General features: G+C 36.1%; 1 protein-coding gene across 1 annotated transcript; it reads left to right on the top strand.

Annotated features, from left to right (window-relative positions):
- Positions 1-3,975: 3,975 nt before the first annotated feature.
- On the top strand, positions 3,976-10,960 carry LOC134854570 (uncharacterized). The gene is made up of 3 exons (XM_063870876.1): positions 3,976-5,465; positions 9,208-9,372; positions 9,967-10,960. Exons 1-3 carry the CDS (start codon positions 4,894-4,896, stop codon positions 10,400-10,402), a joined length of 1,173 nt encoding a protein of 390 aa, XP_063726946.1. The 5' UTR covers positions 3,976-4,893; the 3' UTR covers positions 10,403-10,960.
- Positions 10,961-21,205: the final 10,245 nt, after the last annotated feature.

Genomic DNA, 21,205 nt, shown 5'->3' with positions numbered 1-21,205 from the left:
CTTGTGGCTGAGCATAGAGCACTGAAGTGCCTGCGAACTGAAAATGGAGGTGAGTATTCGTCAAATGCAATTAGGAGATTTTGTAGAAAATTCCAGGTGATGCAAGAGTTCACTGTTCCCAATACTCCCCAACAGAATGGTGTAGCAGAACGCTAGAAAAGAGTGATCACCGAGAGGACTCGATGTCTGCTGGCCGAAGCAAAGCTACCGAAGATGTTCTGGTTGCGAGCAATGTCGACAGCTGTGAGGGTTCGCAACTTGTGTCCCACATCCAACAACGAGAAGCGCCTTTAACCGACAGAGATGCACTATGGGAAACCATCAAAAGTGAGCTATTTGCTTGTGTTCGGTTGCCTGGCGTACTATCTGGATCGAGGCAACAGACGGAAACTGGAGACAAAGGGCAAGAAAAGCAAGTTCATCGGCTACGACGAGGAGAGCAAAGCCTACCTGTTGATGGATCTAGAGACAAGACGAGTGGTGCGAGCAAGAAGCGTGACTTTCAATCAGAACATCATTCCAGATAACTTCATCTTTGACAGTGAGCCATTACGAACCCTGGAGCTATCAATCGAGGGTTGTTTTGATAATGAGCAACCAAGCACGACGAAAACCAGCGAAGCACGAAGCGCGCCAACTGAGGGTGATACTGCAGATTCAGTGGGGGCTACTGAGGAAAATCAGGTTGAAGAGGAAGCAGTAGATTCTTATTCTACTGATAATCCAGTGCAGAGGTCCGTTAGGACAAGGAAACCACCCATTCGATACGGACTGGCCTATACCCATGCTTCAGTGACTCGAATTCAAGAGCCAAGGGGCTATTCAGAAGCAGTGTCTGGATCCGAAAAGGAGCAGTGGCTGGCAGCTATGGCTTTAGAGGTGAAGACTCTAGAAGCCATGGGAACATGGAGAGTTTTCGATAGACCACAATCTCGAAAAATTATTCCTGGATGATGGGTTCTTGCTGTAGAGAAAGATGCGATAGGACAAGTGGAGTGGTTCAAATCCCGATATGTAGTAAAAGCGTTCATGTAAGTGAAAGGACTTGACTTCAATCTGACGTTTGCTCCAACCTGTAAACCCAAAACAAAGAGGATACTGCTGGCTCTGGGGGCAAAAGGTGATCTTGCACTTCATCAGATGGATGTTAAGTCAGCCTTCCTCATTTCTCCTCTAGCAGAGACAGTGTACATGGAGCAGTCAGAGGGGTTCAGCAGCGGTGACAGTCAAGTGTGCTTGCTACAACGAAGTCTCTATGCGGCAGGCAGGAAGAGACTGGTATAAGACGCTGAGCACTTTCCTACTAGAAGCAGCAATGACTTTTGTTTGTTTACGATGAGGGGAACAAACGATGCAAGGATTTATATGCTTGTTTGGGTAGATGACATCATGCTTGGGTGCAGATGTCAAGACTAAGTTGACAAGCTGAGGAGTTGTTTCACCGAACAATTCAAGATGGATGACAGAGGCGCTTTGTCTTGAATCCTGGGAATGCAGTTCAAGCAGTCACCTGGGACGGTAACAATAAATCAATCTCGTTACTTCGACGACGGCTTGGAGCGTTTTGGCCTTGCTAAATGCAAACCAGTGGGCAAAACAGCGGACATCAGCGCACAACTGGGTCAGCAGAGGCAGTATCCATGAAGGCCGAGGACTACAGAGGCATTGTGGGCTCATTATTGTACATGGCTAAGCAAACTACGCCTGATATCCTAGCTACTGTGACGCAACTCTCTCGTTTCCTGGAGAATTCGGGAAGGGTGCACTGGGTGGCTGCAAAGAGGGTTTTTCGTTACCTGAATGGGAACAAAGATCTGGAGCTGTGCTAAACTAAGGAAGCTGGTGGTGTAAAACTCTATGGATCCGCAGAAGCTGACTGGGCTGCAGATGATAGAAGGTCTACTACTGGCTACAGCTTTCATTTGCAGAAGGCAGGGGCAGCAATTAGTTGGAGCACCACGAAGCATCCAACTGCAGCCATATCTACCAGTGAGGCTGAGTACCAAGCAAGGGCAGCAGCGGTTCAAGAGGCTCTATATCTGCGATCAATTTTAGATGAGATGGGCGTAGTTTTTGACGGACCAACTGTCATCAAGGAGGACAACCAGAACTGTATCAAGATGTGCAAGAGTACTGTGATGCAGAAGCGAACGAAACACATCGATGTGAAATACCACTTCGTTCGAGAACGAGTGAAAGATGAGACAGTTGAACTCCAATATTGCCCTACTGAGTTCATGGAAGCTGACTTCTTGACAAAATCCCTGAGCAAGTCTACGGTGGAAGAGCATCGTCGAACCTTGATGGGTTGCAGCCTGATATTTGACTGAGCCAATTCAGCCTGAGTGGGGGTGTTGAGGTTAGACAGAATAATTGAAGCGTATTCAAAACTGATTAAACTCAGATAAGGTCAACTAGTGATCTCAAACTAATTAATTAGTCAGTAACTAATTAACTGGTGCTTTTGTGATGCTTAGTTTGGCATGTCATTTATACTCACTTCTTTCAATTCATTCTTCAACAATTACTACCTCTTCTCAATCCTCAGTTCAAACATCAGATTCTATCTCAGTCTCTAACCCCAGCTCTTAATCCTAGTTGTTCTAACTCTGAATCTTAACTTTTTATTGTCGTAGCATTTCTAAATTTTGTGATTGATATGCGATCCGTCGGAAGAAGGTTCATTTTAACCCACAAACGTTTCACCCCTCTTAAATTTAGCGGAACGTTGCGCCCCTCACATGTTTCGTTCCTCGTAATTTTACACATTTCGCCCTCACACTTTTTGCCCCTTAATTTGTCGCAGATTTCGCCACATTTCCACTCACTCACATTGATTTGTTTGCTTTGAAATTAATTAATCACCGCTTTCTAATTTTACGATTTGAAAGGCAAAAAAACGACTTGTGGGGCGAAATGTGTGTGGGGCGAAATGTGTGAATGTCATTTCGCCGTATCATTTGATGCCATATTAGAAGTTTTGTTCAGGTACCTAAATTTTGGCGGAAAAAAATACACCCTACGTCATAGCTCCTTCCCACATCGTTGCCGGAACAAAATTGCGATTCAGTTTTTTGAGTATTGTATAACAGGTAATGTTTCCTCAAATAAAATTCCTCTAATAAAATTTTGTTTCTTATAGGTATTTTCTGGGCTGATTGACAACCAGAGTTGTTGTTTAGAAAATAATCATTCATTTAGTTGCGGATTTAGGGGGGATTCAATACTGGCCACTCAAAGGATTCAACCCTTCTTTGGTCCTGTTTTAGTGCATCAAACTTTGGATGACGAACCCCCTTCAATTTTTCTTAGAGCATTTTTGAGCGCGCGCAAATCAAATGCAATAATTTTCTGGACAAAACCATTCAATTCAACGAGTGCATAAAATTGGCGTTTTTGGCCTAAACCCCCCAACCCCCCAATCCCCCCCCCCCTCCCCCCGAAAAAGTCCTAGATCTGCAATTCGATATTTTGAAAAAAAACTTTGATAGTTCAGGTGGCTTAATTCTGTTTCTATGAACTATGAAAGATTAAGATCAAAAAGGGAATGTTCGAAATATGAGCTGTTTAGCGGACCCTTAGAACGGCGTAACTTTGTTGATCCGTTGGTAATAACATAAAGGCCATTTTTACAGATTCGATCATATTTGGTAATAACTGCAGCTGCCTTACATCTTGTGTGGTCAAAAGAAGGTAATAAGTGCGGGGGGTGTCTTTTGGTGTCGTGTTTCTTGTGAAGCTGCAGTAATTTGTGTTGCGGAGGATCAGAGCAGAAACAGCGGAACAAACAGCAAAACAAGGTGGCGGCGGCAACAACAGTAGTGGCTCGATATTCTCTGATCCGCTCAGTTGTTGTTTTAGACGATATTTGAAACGGCATTAAAGAATTAAGATCTAAGCTGTCACCAATGTGCTATATGTTGAGAATTTCTTGATTTTTATGACACTTTTAAGTGGATTTGACAAAACAACGACACCAAATCGACCATTCTCTTTGTGCACCTCGGCAAACCATTTGAGCTGACTGCAAAAAAAAACAACGCGATATTGATACGATAGCTAACAAATAATAACTAATCATAACTCACAGTCTAAAACCAATTGCCCAAACTTCTTTGATAATATCTCTAGAAAGTGTCTCGACTCCGAACAACAACAGAGCTGCAAAATATAAAATCTCAATCAAGTCACAACTCAAATTAAATTCGGCGTCATTTTGGAAATTGTTCTGAAAAACTGATTAAAGTTTTCTTTCTGCGCCACGCGAAGTAACACCCTGTTGCGCTTAATTGATTTTACCTTTTATCTTCTGTCATAAAGCACCCCCTGTGTTTTGAAATATCTTCGTATACCACAACTGAAAGCCAGAATTTGTAACAGTTCTATGCGCGCGAGCGGCCTGCTCCAATAATCTCTGCTTTTATACCCGATCTCAAATTTAACTGGTTTTGAAAAAGAATTAAATTTGATTCGATATTTCTTCAACTCTAACCTTAAACGACACCGCGCCGAGTTATATCAAAGCTTCTTCAAAAGTTCATACCGGATCAAAGTCGCCTCTTTTCCCTGTCGGCATTTGAGGAAAAAATAACTGTTTCTATCATAAATTGTGATTAGTAAGTCACAATTTGGGAATAGTTGAAGCCGTCAGTCATTCTGCTTTTGGGTCAGCAAATTTAGGTTCCACTTTTAAACTTATAACCTTTTCCTCCATTTCATAACCTTGCTAACTGAAACCAAACTCCTGTATCGACACCAAATTGAAACCCAGTTTTAACTTAGAACAAATTACTCGTTTATCGCGGAATTGCCAAGGCAAATTGGGCTGTACGAAATTATCACTTTAATTTCTGCCTCTCAGATAGATTATCTCTGAAAACGGAGTATTTTTTGATGTTAGGAAAACAGTTTTGTGTCAAAATGGTTTTTCGGGTTTCGATATTTCTCGTTATCTTTTTGTGCTTAAATGTTCAGCTTAGCGACGCTTTCAGAAGAAAAACGATCAAGGAACACACAAAAAACGTGACCGATTTCAACATAAAACAACTTTTCCCCACAACTTGGGTCGATTCAATTCAACAAATTTGCAGCGAAGTATTCCAAAATGAAATTTTCGAGTGCAAAAACAACGTCTTTATCAACGTCCTCACACCGCAAAAAGATCACCGACTCACAAACACACCTGAAGGCGGCTTTATTTTTGCATACGCCACTTTCGCTTTCATTTTCCAGATTAAAAAAGCGTGCATAGAAAACGACCTGGAGTTGGACTGCGGCTGCAACGCGTGTAGATTGCACTACCCAGGTGTAGTGTGTGATCATTTAGAGAAGAGGAGTGAGCTTGAGGCGTGGGGGGGTTGTGACCCCAAATCGAGACACGCGATGATGATTCTGGAACACTTCATGGAGAGTTATCTGGATGAAGTGAGAGTCAGAGACGAAGAAAGAGCACAACTTATTGAGAGGTTGGTCACACTTAACTCACACCACACTCATTTACACACTCAAAAAAACTTTGTTTTTATATTTTGCTACTATTTTGTTAAAAAGTTTTTAACAAAATAGGAACAAAATTTGAACGAAATTTATTGCTTTTGGCAACTGAATTGATTGTGAACAAAATATTTCAGAAAAAATTCTCAGTTGGACAAAATTTAATCCATTTTTTCAATTGGTCTAAGTTTGAACTACATCCACTGTAGCTGGTTGATGAAAGAACACCGTCAATCAATTTTTTTGAAATTTGAAAAAGTTTGAAATTCAATTGCAACCAAGTTAGAATAGAATCAACATATGAATTAAAAAGATTATTGATAATTATTCTTTCTAACCCACAGCTGAACAACTTCAGCAGAACTTCCTCTAAGTTCAAAAATATATCTGGATTAAATATAACAAAAAATGGATTTCAGAAACAAGCAACAAGTAAATGACGAGAAAACTTTTGTAAATATATTTTAAATTATACTTCTAACGCAAGATCATCCCAATTTAATTAAAATTGAGCCCAAAAAACACTAAAGACTAAAAATTTTCTATAAACATAGGACAACTTCGACAGCTCGAAGAAAGTTATACGATAGCAGAAGCCAAAAATTAAATAAAAATCAGCAACCAAAAACATCACACAAATTGAAATAATTTCACGCCAATTTAGGTGATTCACCAATTTTACCCCATAACGAGCTCTTGACTTCTTTGAACTTTTGTCACAGCAGTTTTAAAGCATAGTCTCCATATTCGCGCTCGAAATGAAGTTTCCGCTGTTAAATTTTCTCATTATCGACAGACTCCCATTTCCAACAAAGAGGAGCAAATACCATCAAAAATTGCACCTCTGTTTTGCTAACTCTCATAAATCAACAATTTTTGATATTTTTTATGAAACTAGTGAAATACATTTGATAGAATCATATTCAATCTTGCATATAACGAAAATTACTGTAGTCTATAATCATTTTGGAGAGAAAAACGAGCTGAATTTTTTTTCTCGACGATACCGAGAATAGTTTTTCGGAATGAAGTTTAGCTTTTAAACCAAATTTAAGAGCGTTTTAGTGAAAAAAGTGAAGATATAAATAATCTTACGGGAAGTTTGCATAAAAACTGAAATTTTGGTTACGACTTACTTGGTTCAACTTTTCAAGAGCTTTAGTTCATATAGGAATATTGAAGATGCCTCAGCCCTTTTTGTTAGATTGAATATCTCGTCGGGTCATGTCAACTACCAACCCCTTTTTCGCAAAATAGAGGGAAGGGGGGGGGGGGGAAGCGGTAAATTGTTACAAAGTACAAATTTTCTACATGCCTAGCCTTTGAAGTCTTTCATTACAGGGGTGGTAATTAGTTACTAGTTACCGTACCATAGGGGGGTTAATAGTTCACAAGATTCAACTCATCCCCTGCCTCAACCCTATTCGATACGTCAGGAGGCATTTTTGATAAAGTCTCTTGGTTTAGAAACTTAGAAGTCTGGACAAAATGACAAAATGTCTAACAAGATGGTAAATTTTATAATTGCAAAAAAAAAACGAAGTTTCAGTCAAGCAAGAGTGAAAAGTTGCCCAAATGAGGTGCGTGTTCAAAAATAAAACTCGACTCATGTTAAGCCGACGATTGTTAATAAAAATTTGGTTTTACAGATTTTGGCCTTTTAAATAGACGTGTATTTACTAATATCTCAGTTTTTGTTCGTTTTTTATTGTTTTTTTTTCTTTAAATACTTTTCTTCAAATGTTTTTTTTTGTTTTTTTTTCTTCCCCGTTTTTGTTTGTTTTTTTATTGTTTTTTTTTCTTCAAAGACCGCTTCTTTCAATGTTTTGCTCTCGTATTTGGGATGCATTATGAATCCATTTTTTAAAGTAACAAAAACAAGAAACCTGGAATGTACAACAGACAACCCAATTGCAATCGAACTGGCTCAAAAAATTGGCGGTTTGCTCGAGTAGTTAGCCCCTTGAAAACGTTATACCCCTTTATACGCGCCAAAATTCACTTAAGTTAAGTGGGGAGCGCGCTTAAAAAAAAGCAATTTTTTGGTCAAAACTTTCTAATAAAAAATGCCTAAAAAGGTCGTTTTTGGCCAGTGTTTCTCAAAAATGCGCATGAAACAAAAAAAATTCTCAGAATATGTTCATTATAGTATTTTGGGAGAACTTGAAAAATCAATTGATAGACCTTAGAAAACATCCAACTACAGCGGCGGTTTTTGATTTAAAAAGCCCATATGTTGGTCCTTTCCCAGAACTAATACCATTCACAAAAAGTACAATTTGCAAAGAATAACAATAATTGTTATTAGTTTATTCATAAAGATCATGCTATAAAATTTAATTATTCTGAAGACAATTTATTCACGAGGGAAAAGCCATACGAACTGTTTGTCACAAATGGTGAACCGCTGTTGTGCCTGCTGGTTAAAAATTAGATGCATTTTCCACTCATTTTTTCTAAACTGATTAATGGGACCAAACTGTATCTATCTTCAAGCGACGAGAAAGGATCATAATTTCATCAGTTTGAATTTCTTTTGTCAAGCTGTTCTTGTTTTCGCTCTCTTTTTGACAGGAAAAAAATAACCAGCGGAACTAGAGCAGTTTTTCTGTAAAATAGCTAATATGCTTGTTCATTTCTTTATGGATAAAAAACCGTGCAAAAAAGTGTCAATTATTAGTTGATGTCAGAAACGTCTGAAGCAGATATTGCTTGTCTAATGGCGATCTCCCAGACTGAGTTGGTAAATTTTCAATGGTTAACAACACTGATCGTATCAGGGCGAAGCCTTGAATGTTCCGACTGCCTATTAAGGTTTATGGAGCAGTAATAACCTAAAGAAATTAAATGTAATAAATTAAAATGAAAGTTTTTCTTTTCTAAAATTTGATGTTTTTAAATGAAAATCATCCCCCCACACGCCATATAAAGCACAAAAAGATAGATTTCCCTCCTTGTACCAAATCAATTATGGCAAATTAGCTTATTTCAACCAATTTGGAAAGATTTCTAAGACGGATTAACTCTCCGCTTACGCGTTAACGGCGCGAAATATATCGCGCGTTAATTGTCCCAAATTGGCCAAATTGGCAATCTTTGAACCCCCATACCTTTACGAAAAATGATCACACGAGAAATATCTTTTCAAATTTAAGCTCAGGACAACAATACCTTTCGAATGATATAAAAAAATTCCGTCAAAAATGGCTAGTTAAAAAGTCGAAATTTGTCTGAAGAAAAAAACCCACCCCGAGCACAAATATTCCGTTACTTTCGTATCGAAAGTCGGAACAATTATAACTAATTATCTTCTTCGTTAGTTAATTCGTTAGGAGGTACCATAGGGGAGAAATAGTTACAAAGATGCGATAATGTTCTTATACAAGGTATTAGACATATACAGGAAGCCACATTTATTTTTATTTAATAGTTAAAGAAATTAAATGGCTTCCTGTAGATCTGAATATGTCCAAAAAGGATCTCGTAAAGTTATATCAAACTAGGGACCAATTTGAAAAACTTGGTAACCAGAACTGAAGTGGGGGGGGGGCAGTCACTACCATACACCCTCCACCGCCCCCCCCCCCCCCTCGGGACTCGGCACGTTACTGATTTTATGTTATAAAATATTATCATTATCTGATAATAATAATATAATATATTATCTTATATTACAATGAAAAGTTTGATTTAGTTTGTTTGTTGTGTTGACAGGAACATGAATGTGGGCAAGAAGGAAGGTCTGAAAATGGTGCGGAAGATAGTGAAGATCGAAGAGGGAGCTCACTGCGACTGTCCGTACTTCTACTGTCCAGATGAGGCGCCCGACGACTGTCTCACTCACTTTTTAATCACTCAGGAGAGAATTGTAGCCAACAGGTAATTTATATCTATGAAAACCTTCTGCCTATTATTCAGAGATACATGATTATATCTTACCATTTGTTTCAAACGATGTATGCGAGTAAATAATTTTGTTTATTTCTAAAGAATCAAGTGGGAAACTATTTAATATTGAGAAAATTTAACAGTATGAACTGGACGTTCAAGAGATGGAGAGGAAATTTTTTTTGAAAATTTTATCATTTATTCCAGAAACTCTTTCAATAGATATAAAGCAAGATGAGCCATGAAGGATTAGCCCTGAGACGAAATTTCTTGCTTGTATTTATTTTTGAATTTTTAACCCCTCCTCGAAATCAACTTTTGCAATGAAACTTTTTGCTTAAGCTGGAAAATATTGCGATGATTGTATTAGTGTTATTTTTTTAATTAACTTTGGCTCAATTTTTTCCCGGTCACCATTTGATAACCTTCATTTTTACAGTATTCGGTCACTTTATTATGCTGTGTAACAAATAAGCTTGATGAGGGGGGGGGGGAGAGAAGAGACGTTAGAAAAAAGCTTGACCTGAAGGTTTGATTTGCTTCAACGACACTTCATAAATTCAATTTTTATTTTTATTTTGACAGGTTGTTTGCACTTTACAAAGAGAGTAAATTCGGAATTCTGAAAAACGACTCGGTTTGGGTGACGAAAAACGAGGAGGACGACGACTACGAAATAATCCGAGAGAAGAATATAATCTACACGCAGAAATACGAGCCAGATTGCGAAAAGGAAATAAACCAGCGGACTTGTATCGACACCCATATGCCACAGCATCACAAGACCACTACTTCTCCTTCCACGACCCCCGCCGGCCACACTGCGGACCCCGGCGAAAAAAAGAAGGACCTCCCGTGCGACCAGCTGTGCGACTTTTGCATGACAACTGCTAACTACACCATAGAAACACAAGTCGCAAAAGTTGAATGTCGTTGTAAATTTGATTTCAATACTTATGTTATGAGTTGCGAAACGTGTGATATAATCGAGCACAAGTGCGCAGCTCCGAAATCTAATTAATCCTCTTTTCTCTGATTAATTTCCAAATGCTAATTGATTAGTTACCTAAATCCACTATTTGTATTGAAATAAATTCCTTTCAAAATTGATGTATTAATTGTTGAACAGTTCAAATAGCTTTAAATCGTCATCATCATCAAAAAATCTTCCTTCAATCCCTCGCAAATAATCAAAGTGCGCTATTGGTTCTTTTTTTCTCTTGTTAACGGTTTCGCCAATAAGTGGTTGTTTTCAATTGGCAATAAAATGTGAATTTTATTGATTAGTTGGATAAAATTGTTTTTCTTAGAAGGGCGTTTACAGCTTTGTACGGCTTTCAGAACAAATTGGTTTGATCGTAAACAGTTGTCGGAATTCCGAGTTCGAAAAATTTCAAATGATTTCGACCATAATTGACGAAATTTCTTAGCCGTGCAGCGCGACAGATCTTTATTATTGTAATAATGTTGCAGTGGATTTGTCTGAACGCAAGCCTAGTTTTATTGTTTGACCAAATTTACATAATTGTTTTTCCCTAGTTTCTATTTACCTGATTGATAAATAAAGAGTATTTTTGTATCTTCTTTTCCCAGAAAAGCAGACAAGGCTCAAAATTTGGCGATAAACTGTCAAAAAATTCTGTCGCCCCTTTTATGGACTTTTTATAAACATTCAAGAGATTTTCTATAAAACGCATGCACCAGTGGTTTAACCTCGAGTCAGTCAGACATTGAACTTAATAAAATTCCGTAAATAAAAGTGGTACCAAAAAATTGAACCATAATTTTTAAGATGTAGAAAAAGTTGGTGCAAAGTAGAGACATAGAATAAACAAGAGCAGCCAGTCGTTTTGCAAGCATCACAGAAAGTTCTGACCATACTCATACAAAAACTAAAAAACAACTTATTGTTCCGACTTTCGATACGAAAGTAACGGAATATTTGTGCTCGGGGTGCGTTTTTTTTTCTTCAGACAAATTTCGACTTTTTAACTAGCCATTTTTGACGAAAGTTTTTTGAATATCATTCAAAAGGTATTATTGTCTTGAGCTTAAATTTGAAAGGATATTTCTCCTGTGATCATTCTTCGTAAAGTTATGAGGGTTTAAAGATTGCCATTTTGGCCATTTTGACCAATTTGGGACAATTTACGCGCGATATAATTCGCGCTATTAACGCGTAAGCGGAGATTTAATCCGTCTTATAAATCGTTCCAAATTGGTTGAACGAAGCTTATTTGCCATAATTGATTTGTTACAAGGAACGAAATCTCTCTTTTTGTACTTTATATGGCGTGTGGGGGGATGATTTTCATAAAAAACTTTCAAATTTTATAAACAAAATTTCGTTTTATTTTATTTCCTTTATTTTTTTAATGTTATTACTGCTGCTCCATAAACCTTAAAAGGCAGTCGGAACATTCAGGGCTTCGCCCTGATACGAGCAGTCTTGTTCAAATTAGTGTCTTTTTTCTCAGCGTGATAGCATCAAAGGAAAAAAATGGGGCCCTTGACCAATTTATCAAAAACAATGTTTAATGTCTATCAAAATAATAACAAAACAAAAGAAAAAAGGTAAAAAATTGCAAACATTTTGTTGACATAACAACTTTTTATTGCTAAGAATGAGCTACACGAAGTGTTTTACTGGAAAAAAATTAACTGTTTCAAGACTTAAACAAAAAACTTTTAATTATAACACCTGATACTTCGTTTCATATCTAAATTTTTTAGCTAAAAATTAAAATTTCAAATCAGTTTTTTTCTCAACAAAAAAATACCGGAGGATTATATATATGTTTAAATGAAACTTTAATGTCGTTCGATTCACGACTGATTTTTTTTTATAGTATTTATCCCACGGCTTTTTCCGATCATTGTGGTAACTGATTTAAAAACAATCAAAGACATAATACACTCCCCATTTTTGATGCTCAAAACAATGAACTTCTTTTAACAATTTATTGTTTTTATCGAAAGTGAATACATTGAAATAAAAATCAATTTTAAGTTCTCCGTAAAATATATTCAGTTTAACATTTAAAAAATCAAACTCCGATATTTTTAAGATAATGATTGAAAAAAATGTATTGTAGAACTAGGAGCTTAGGGTTCCAATTTCTTGCAAAGGGCCTAAGCATTTTTCTCGAAACAAACATATTTCGCAGTTTATTTTTTTTAGAAGTAACGCAAAACAACAAAACAATAGCCTTCTCGAAAGGATCGATTAAAAATTTACTCAATTGAAAATTAGTTTTTACAGCAACTTACGAAGTTTAAAAGTAACAATAGTCTGGGTGAAAAAATGACGGAATAATTTTGAAAAAATCAATTTTTTTAAAATTTATCCACCATTAAAACTACAGGGATGTACAAGGTACGTTTTAGCGTCTTTTATCTTAATAATAAGATCAACTTCAATTTCAAACGCATTGATTCGACGCTTACGCGTGTTACAAAAACACACAACATTGCCCGTTAAGTATTCCAAATGGGCCAAATTAGCAACTTTCAGATACCCATACATTTCAAAAAATGGTGGTCACAGGTAAATTTTTTTCTTACATTTTAGCTCCGGACGGTAATTTTTTTCAAATGGAACAGTAAACTTCAGTCAAAAACGCTTAATTAAGAGTTGAAAATTGACTGAATCTAAAAACGACAAGTTTAAATAATTCGATTTCTTCGAAAGTCGGAAAAGTTAATGGGAATTTCATTGTGGTTGTTATGACTAGTGATGAAGAAAAAAGAAAATTCGTACTTGCATTGTTTTTCAGTTGAAAAAAGCATGCCCAAAAATAGATACAAATACAGGGTTGATTATCAATGAAAAATTGGATTTAATTTAAATCAGGACTTCCTCCCCCACCCAACTAACCAAGAAAAAATCTACTATCCATCCAACTTTTCGATTTGGCTTTAAAATGCTCATTTTTGCTTGGAACATCCGCCGCTCAATTCCGCGTAAGGAGCACGAATAACAGGAAAAGTTTTTAAAAGATAAATTTGTTTGTATCTGGGAAAAAATATAAATCAAACCATACACCGATTACCAGTCAAATATCAGTCTCTGGTTTAAAAAACCCGAACCGTTTTTGTATAAATTAGCACTCTGTCAATCAAAACTGAATCAAAGCAAGTTTTTCGCAGCGTTCGCATTTTTAGTCAGTCTTTTAGTTTGTAAAATGATTTACAAAAATCGACAAAAGATGCAACTCATAGCGTTGCTGGTCCATAGAACTCCTGTTAGTGAATAGGCATAGATCAGCAAAGCTGCTCGACATACCAGGGTGAAACCTTGCTCATATAATTTGGGTTTAAGCATGAAACGTCAGTATCTTCATGAAAAAACTGCGAATAAATGTCTGGTATGCTACCAAAACTCTAGAACTCAAAGGCACTTATTTGAAAAATTTTGGTAGCAAACCAGACATTTTTTTCGCAGTTTTCATGAAGATACTGACGTTTCATGCCTTAACCCAATATATTAGAGCAAGGTTTCACCCTGGTATGTCGAGAAGCTTTGCTGATCTATGCCTATTCACTAACAGGAGTTCTATGGACCAGCAACGCCATGAGTTGCATCTTTTGTAGTTTTTTGTAAATCATTTTACAAACTAAAAGACTGACTAAAAATGCGAACGCTGCGAACGATTTTCTTATTCAGTTTTGATTGACAGAGTGCTAACTTTAAGTACCTTTGAGTTCCAAAGGTAGCTTAACCATTTTTTGCACCGCCCTTAAGAAGACTATGGGATCATGCGGCTCTCGTTGAAGGCGGTTTTCGCTTACACTGGAACGATAAAACTTTACACAGAATTTCATAAAACAAAGCTTTAGAAACCCATAAAAACTACCTGTTTCCTGGACTCTTTTGCTTGCTCTTTCTAAATACCTTCAGCGACATAGTGCGTTCAATAAATTATCCAATGGCGGATCTAGGATTTTCTCGAGGGGGATCTAGGATTATCCAATGGCGGATCTAGGATTCTCACAAATTTTGTCGGTCTTTTTGTTAAGTCGACCAAATTTATTTTCTGAGCTCTCCCAAATCTTTAAAAAGACCGCATTTTGACCAAGTTTTCTGCGCTGCAAATTTGAAAAAATGGGCCAAAAAAGGCGTTTTCAGGAACTTTTTTAAAATGTTTGACCAAAAACTCGCGGTTTTTGGCGCGCGCTCCCCTCAAAATTAGTATATTTTGCCCCCCCCCCCCCCCCCCGCTGGGGAAATTATCTATTATAAACTAATTAAGTATCTTACATTCGTTATGACTTATAAAATGGAGCTCATTCATATTGCCTTGGAGCATAAAAAATTGTCGAGAAATAATAGAGAAATGGTCAGATATTATGGGAAATATGTTTGCGCTGGGTTCTCCCTCAACAATGCAATAAAATAACGACCTGATCGTTTTAAGACCTGAAAAATTCTCTTGACTTCATTCTTTTTTAGAGAAAAACAACACTCGTTTTCAGCTCTACAGCGCAAGGTTCATTTTTCAAATTAAGTATAAAAAACAGATTTTAAAACTGACGTGTAGAAACAGTTCTCGATTCACTTGATTTCAATTAATTTGACATTCAGACCCTAATTTGGGGTGTTGTCAAGGGTTAATGGGGCACGGTAATGCCGCATGGCTGCGCTATACAAGGTTGTTTTGGGGGAAGTTTGGCACTTTACTGAAACACTGGGGCAATTTGGGCTCGCTTTGGCAAGTTGAAAGCGCAGGTAATTGACAAAACAAGGCAATAAAAGATGGCTGCCAGCACTAATCAAGCAATAAATCAAAGAGAAGTTGTGTTGGTTGTACTCTTGTGGTAATTAGATAGTGTGATTTTCAGATTGCACTTTACAACTTGATTTGATGTTCTTTTCGCCAATTAGAAAATCGCGAGCCAACTTTTAGTCTTCTCTTTAATCTGTTGTTTTTGAGTGTTCATGTGAGAAAGTTTTACAAGGTTGTCAGTCTTTTTAATGCGTTTCCAATTGCATACACACTAGTGGTCAAAATCCATGCAAGCTATTTTTTTAAACTTTTTAAAACGCATACATTTGGGAACCAATTTGGACAACATTACTTAATATACAAGCAATTGGATTTAAGCAAAAATCCTCTCAGCTACCATCTAGGAAAGTATCAAAGTTTGAATTTTGTTTAAGGGCTTACTTTGAGTTCGAATAATTTTTGGTGTTGTTTCTTCAAATATCTTTCCTAAACTCGACCATTTCTCTTTCGGCTCCTTTCAGCTCACCCTGGCCAAAATACTGCGCAGTTTTTTTGTGACGCCTGGCCATTTGAATTACTTATTCTATGACTAAAATTTATTCCATAAATTTATTCCATAAAGTTTTTTATGGAATAACCGGTTAAAAATTGTCTAAAATGATCCTCAAACATGCGCTTGTTTATGAGAAAAAAACTGAATTTGCAATTAATTTTGTCCACTAGTGCATGCAGGGGCGGATCTAGGATTCTCTCGAGGGGGGGGGGGGGGGATTTTTTAAGGTGCACCAGATTGTTTTTCTGAGCTCTCTCAAATCACTATACAGACCCCTTTAGACCTAACTTTCTGCGCGAGTTATGAAAAAGATTAGGCCAAAAAGGCGTTTTTAGGCACTTTTTGGAAAATTTTGGAGCGCGCGCTCCACCTCAGAATTAGAGTATATAAGGAGTGTATATCGCCTTTAGAAAAATTTGAGGGTCAGTCAGCCAAAAATGGATATCTCAAAATAGTAAAAAGGGGGATCCCCGCCGGTGAGTGCACGCGTTTGGTGATTCGAATAAATGTTTTTTGTTTTTAAATATGCTGTGAGTTAGCACAATTACGGCTATTTTTTGTTACAATTTACAAACCGAATTTGGCCATTACTGAAACGTATGCAGTTCAGCAGCAAAGAAATGGTGTTCGTGATTGTTTGCCGTATCCATGTTTGCAATCATAGAAAAAGCATTTTTGCTCAAACATTGAAAAATTGTTCCGTCAACCGCAAAAACGGCTTGCTCCAGAGGAGCAAAAATTTTTTTTTGTAAATTATGGAAAATTGTTTTACGGTTGTGAACGAAATTTCCTTGCTGCTGTATAGTTAAAGTTCATAAATTTCCATATTTTTGCTTTTCAAAGCCTCGAAAATCACAGTTGGTCATAAAAAACCGTATTTCTGAAATATCTTTTAAGCAAAGTATAAAAAACGTTACGTAATATGTACATAATTTCATCAATTTGTTGCATACACTTAGAGAAGCAAAAATTACTAGCAAAATGCCCCGGCCTTTAATTAAACCACTCAAAAAGTTTCTTTTGTTGAAAAACTGTTTCTGTTCATTAAAAACCGAGGCAAATAAGCAAAAATTTGAAGTCGATCAACCAAAATTGAGTTCCGTGAACAGCTTTGAAGACTGTAGAAAAGGCGAAAATTTTAGCATCTCCAAGCGATGATAGAACAAGTAATTCATGTGGCCAGGCGTCACAAAAAAACTGCGCAGTATTTTGACCATGGTGAACTGAAAGGAGACGAAAGTTGATTATATCACTAGCAGAAGTCCAATGCCTAACTGCGGCTGTAAACCTGAAGGTCGGGCCCTAACTTATAGAAAATGCCCATTTCACTTTTTAAATGACCAATTTTATTAACAACGTTGAAAACTTTTAGAATAAGATCGGCTAGACCTCTAAACTCTATCTCTGAAAACTGAACTAATAATAAGGTTGAATTAGTAGTAAAGTTATTAAGTAGTTATGGGAATAATATGATGTTAAGCAACTATGATCTTTCAATAGTTTACGAGGAATGAGTTAACTTTAGCACCTCAAAGCTGATGAAAATAATAGACACGATTGGCAGGTGTCTATTTCGTAGCGATCAAACAATTTTGTCTATGTGGTGGCAGAGTATTGTCCACCAAGTCTTTGAGGACATAAGGTTGCAATGAATTATTCTATTATCATTTAACGTTGATCGTTAAATGATATTAGAACAATTCAGTTCAACTTTATGTCCTCAAACACTTGGTGGACAATACTCTACCACCACATAGTTAAAATGAGCACAGATTTAAAAAACAACAGATTGTCTTTTGAAAAAGTTACCTGAAGTTTCGAATCACTTTTTTGACTTTTGAAATTTTTTTATCTTTAGTGCTAATTAAGTTTCGAATCACTTTTTTGGCTTTTGAAATATTGTATTTATAGTGCCAATTAAGGCGACTAACTAAATGTTGTATTAAAGCTGGAAAATTGCACTGTCGAAGGAAACAAAAGTAAATCCGATTGGAGAATGCTAACGGTTTCAAGAAATTCGAAAAAAAAACATTCATCAATTTCATGATGAGAAAAAAAGATATCCACCTGAAAACTTATATCAAGAATCTCAAGAATCTTCAATCATTGTCCTTTGTGTGATAGAAAAATAATGAGAAAACGATCCAAAGAAAATTTTTTTACAAAATTTATTTTGAAATTCAAATTCATGTAATAATTTTGCACTTGCGTCACGTGAATGAAATAGGAAACAAAAGTCAAACTGATAAAATATCAATTTGAACTTAAGAAAAGATAATAAAGATTTTTTCTGAAACAAAATCCGTAAGCAAACTCACGCCGTAACTAACTAAGAAATAACTCGCTTCGTTCATCAAAACTTGAACAACATTGGGCAAACATCGTACCAAAAATAAGGTCAAAAAAGGATAACAATCAGAAAAAGATATATTTAAAGCCAATCTAACGCAAAGCTGCAAAAAATTGATTGAAAAACATAGCCAACAGACATTTGGAAAAGAGCCAAGGAACGACGCAAGGAAACAGATGAAAAAAATTGTTAAAATAGATGACCTTTTGCGTTTCGAGAAAAATCTATGATTGGTACTTTTTTTGATAAAATTAACCCAATTTGAGATAATTGAATTACTAGGTAAAATTTTCATTCCACCAAGAAATCTGAAATCCACTTCCAGAATTTACTCAGTAACTCTTTTTTCAAATCTCCTTGTTCTCAAATTGAGCACACTTTCTCTGCTCTTCGAAGGAGCAAAAATCTATTAATAGTAGTAATAGACTGATTTAAAAAACACACACTTTTCCGAGACTATCACCATTATCCGACCCGAACCACCCGATCAACCCTTAAGCGTTTAAAAAAAGCGGATGTAACTAACTCGCTCAAGTTAGCTTCACCTACTCGAATATTAGTAATATTACTGCTTTATAATACGAACGGGTAATTGACTGTTTGAATTGAAACTGCCATAACTCACTTATTGTCTCGTTCACGTTTTCAACGAATTGGCATTTGTTTTTGCAAAAATAATACTCAGTTATGTCCAAGTTTTAAAATCGGCAACTGTAAAGGACTGACATCAGCGATCCATAGCCAAAATCTCAGAAAAAAGTTGATTGATTACTTCACTTAAAAGTGGAAATCTGGATCAGAAACAAGAAGTCGCCCATTAAGTTTTTATGAATCTAATTACTGTCGGAAGTATTTGAAATTTGTGAAAATTTTTATCATAACGACTCAAGTTACATTTGCTGGCTCAAAACTTTTTACCGCCGCTCAAGTTGTGAGCAACTTTTTCAGGCAACTAAACGTTGAGCAAACAAGAAAATTTTACAAACTTGAATCACTTGCCAAAAAAGTTTTAGGCAAGTTAGTAAAAAAACGAACACTTCAAAGTCGCTTAAAAGACGAAACTTCCAGAATTTTTATTTTTTTTGTCAAACAAATAATTTTTACACTCATTTGAAAAAAAACTATGATAGCCTAACCTAGTATTGATTTTTTCCGAAGCATTGCTCACCTTGCAAGCATTTCTTGGTTGGATTTTTCGAATCGGAAAGATTCGAAACTGGTACTTTCCAGGTCTCAATGTATTTGTGTTGACTTAGTCGTGCTTTCATAGTCAGAGTTCAGAATTCTAGTAATACTGAATAAATTCCGTGTTAGATTAATACGGTCCTGAAAGACTTCAATTTAGTTTGACGCTATTCAAATTGTTTAAGCGATCTAGTTAGGGATTGAACTTTTCCAAAATGCAATGAACTTCAAAAATGATACTGAAGGGATGGTTAAAATTGACGTTTCAAGTCCTGGTAGTTTTTGTTAACATTATATTGCAAAACCATATCAAAATCTACTAAGAATCAACGCCTACTTCGAACTTATTGTAAACTAAAAACAGATAGCCTGTTACTTTGCAAATAGCAGAGAATGCTCCGACCAAGGTCTTGAAAAAAGTGTAATTTCAAATTCCTGTCGGTTTTTGTGTGGTGCGATAAAAAGATCTGAAAAAAGAAACAGAAATTTAGGAAAACAGTTTTGTACAACATTGAACAGAAAAACAAAAAAAAATGTAAGAATTGCTTCTTTATTTTTTTTGTTGTTGAATTTTTTTGAAAAATTGATTCTCGAAATGGCGCAAAAACTCGATTATTCGTGGTACCTGATTTTGCGTGGAAAACAAGAACAAAAAAGTAAAACACACCCGAATACAAAAATCCTCCACATTTTTCATATAGTTGGAACAAAACAATTGGTGCCACCTGATTACTCATTTCAAAGTTGTAACTCTTGATAGCAATCTGTGAAATTCAGTTTCAAGAAGATGGTCAAAAATGAGGTATTCAGTGAAACGTTTTAAACATGATAACCTGCGACAAACAAAATGAAGTGAGCCAAGGAAGTCGTATCAAGTGATGATTCTGTTCAAAATTTCAAGTTTCAAGACAAGTTTAGCGTAAGTGAAAGTTCAAACAGAAAATCAAAAGAATTGTACTTGATGAAATATTATTTAAAACCTAATCTCTTGAAAGCTTTCTCTAAATCTGAAATTATGAAACAAAAGCAGTAATTGATATTGAGCCTTTATTCAATTCAGTTTCAAGTCCTCGTGGACTTTTTCAAGCTTTGATAGCTTTTGCTGAAAATGAAGCCAAAAAAGAAACGTCAAAAGAATTGCATCAAGTCATGATTAAGTTCAAAGTTACAAGAATTGAGAGCCTTATATTCTGGTTCTTTTGAATTTCAACGCAAACCAAATTTACATGGAAAAATTTCAAAATTGCTCCAATAAAATATAGCCAACGAACAGTTGTTAAAGAGTCAATGAACGCAAAGTAACAGAAAAAAACTGACTTGATTTCTGAAAAACTTTTAATTTTTCATTTTCAAAGTAAAAAATATATAGCCTTAGAATTCAATTAATTATACCACTCAACACGCGTCTAAAAACCAATTATAATCGGCCCTTTTTTGTTAAAATAAATTCAGTTTCGGAAAACTGGAGTGTTAGTAAGGTTTTTATTCCGCTGTGCTAACTAAAAGATAAATTCCACCATCAAAACTGAAAATCAATCATAGTTTTTTAGGCCTCCTCTTTTGTTATTCTAGCGGGAATTTTGCCTACCTTTTAGCAAATTAACTTGAATTGAACTCAGGTGGACAAACATGTAACATGTATGAATGCACTTCTGTAGTTATTAGAGCATATTAATAATAATATTAATTAATAATTGTAGTTCCTGCGAATCGCAGAGGAGCTATCAGTAGGCCTTAACAGTCCTGTCGAGGATAGCCCATTTGTATTATCTCCCCATATTCCAGACTGTGTTATTTTGTTGAGCGAAGCTGTTTTTTGCGACTCAAGGCCTTTTTTTTTACGTCTAGAACTTTTACGTGGTACCACTATTGCAGCCAAATTTGGTCAGGTTGTGGTAGACCTGAAGCTGGAGGTCAAGTGAGAGCTTATCCTCACACACTATCATTGCCATGGCATGTGATCGAATACACGATCTGACGATTTCAAATTGCACGCCTCACCACTGTGCT

Source organism: Symsagittifera roscoffensis, chromosome 9 (genome assembly GCF_963678635.1).
Source record: "Symsagittifera roscoffensis chromosome 9, txSymRosc1.1, whole genome shotgun sequence".
NCBI classification, from domain to species: Eukaryota; Metazoa; Xenacoelomorpha; order Acoela; family Convolutidae; genus Symsagittifera; species Symsagittifera roscoffensis.
Note: the sequence above shows the minus strand (reverse complement) of the source record. Positions and strands in the feature narration are given on the sequence as shown.

What these genes read in the sequence shown, in the direction of transcription:
- LOC134854570 (XM_063870876.1), top strand. Translation starts at nt 4,894, where the DNA reads ATGTTAGGAAAACAGTTTTGTGTCAAAATGGTTTTTCGGGTTTCGATA. An exon ending in AGAGCACAACTTATTGAGAG is followed by an intron (nt 5,466 to 9,207) that starts GTTGGTCACACT and finishes TTGTGTTGACAG; the next exon opens with GAACATGAATGTGGGCAAGA. An exon ending in GAGAGAATTGTAGCCAACAG is followed by an intron (nt 9,373 to 9,966) that starts GTAATTTATATC and finishes TTATTTTGACAG; the next exon opens with GTTGTTTGCACTTTACAAAG.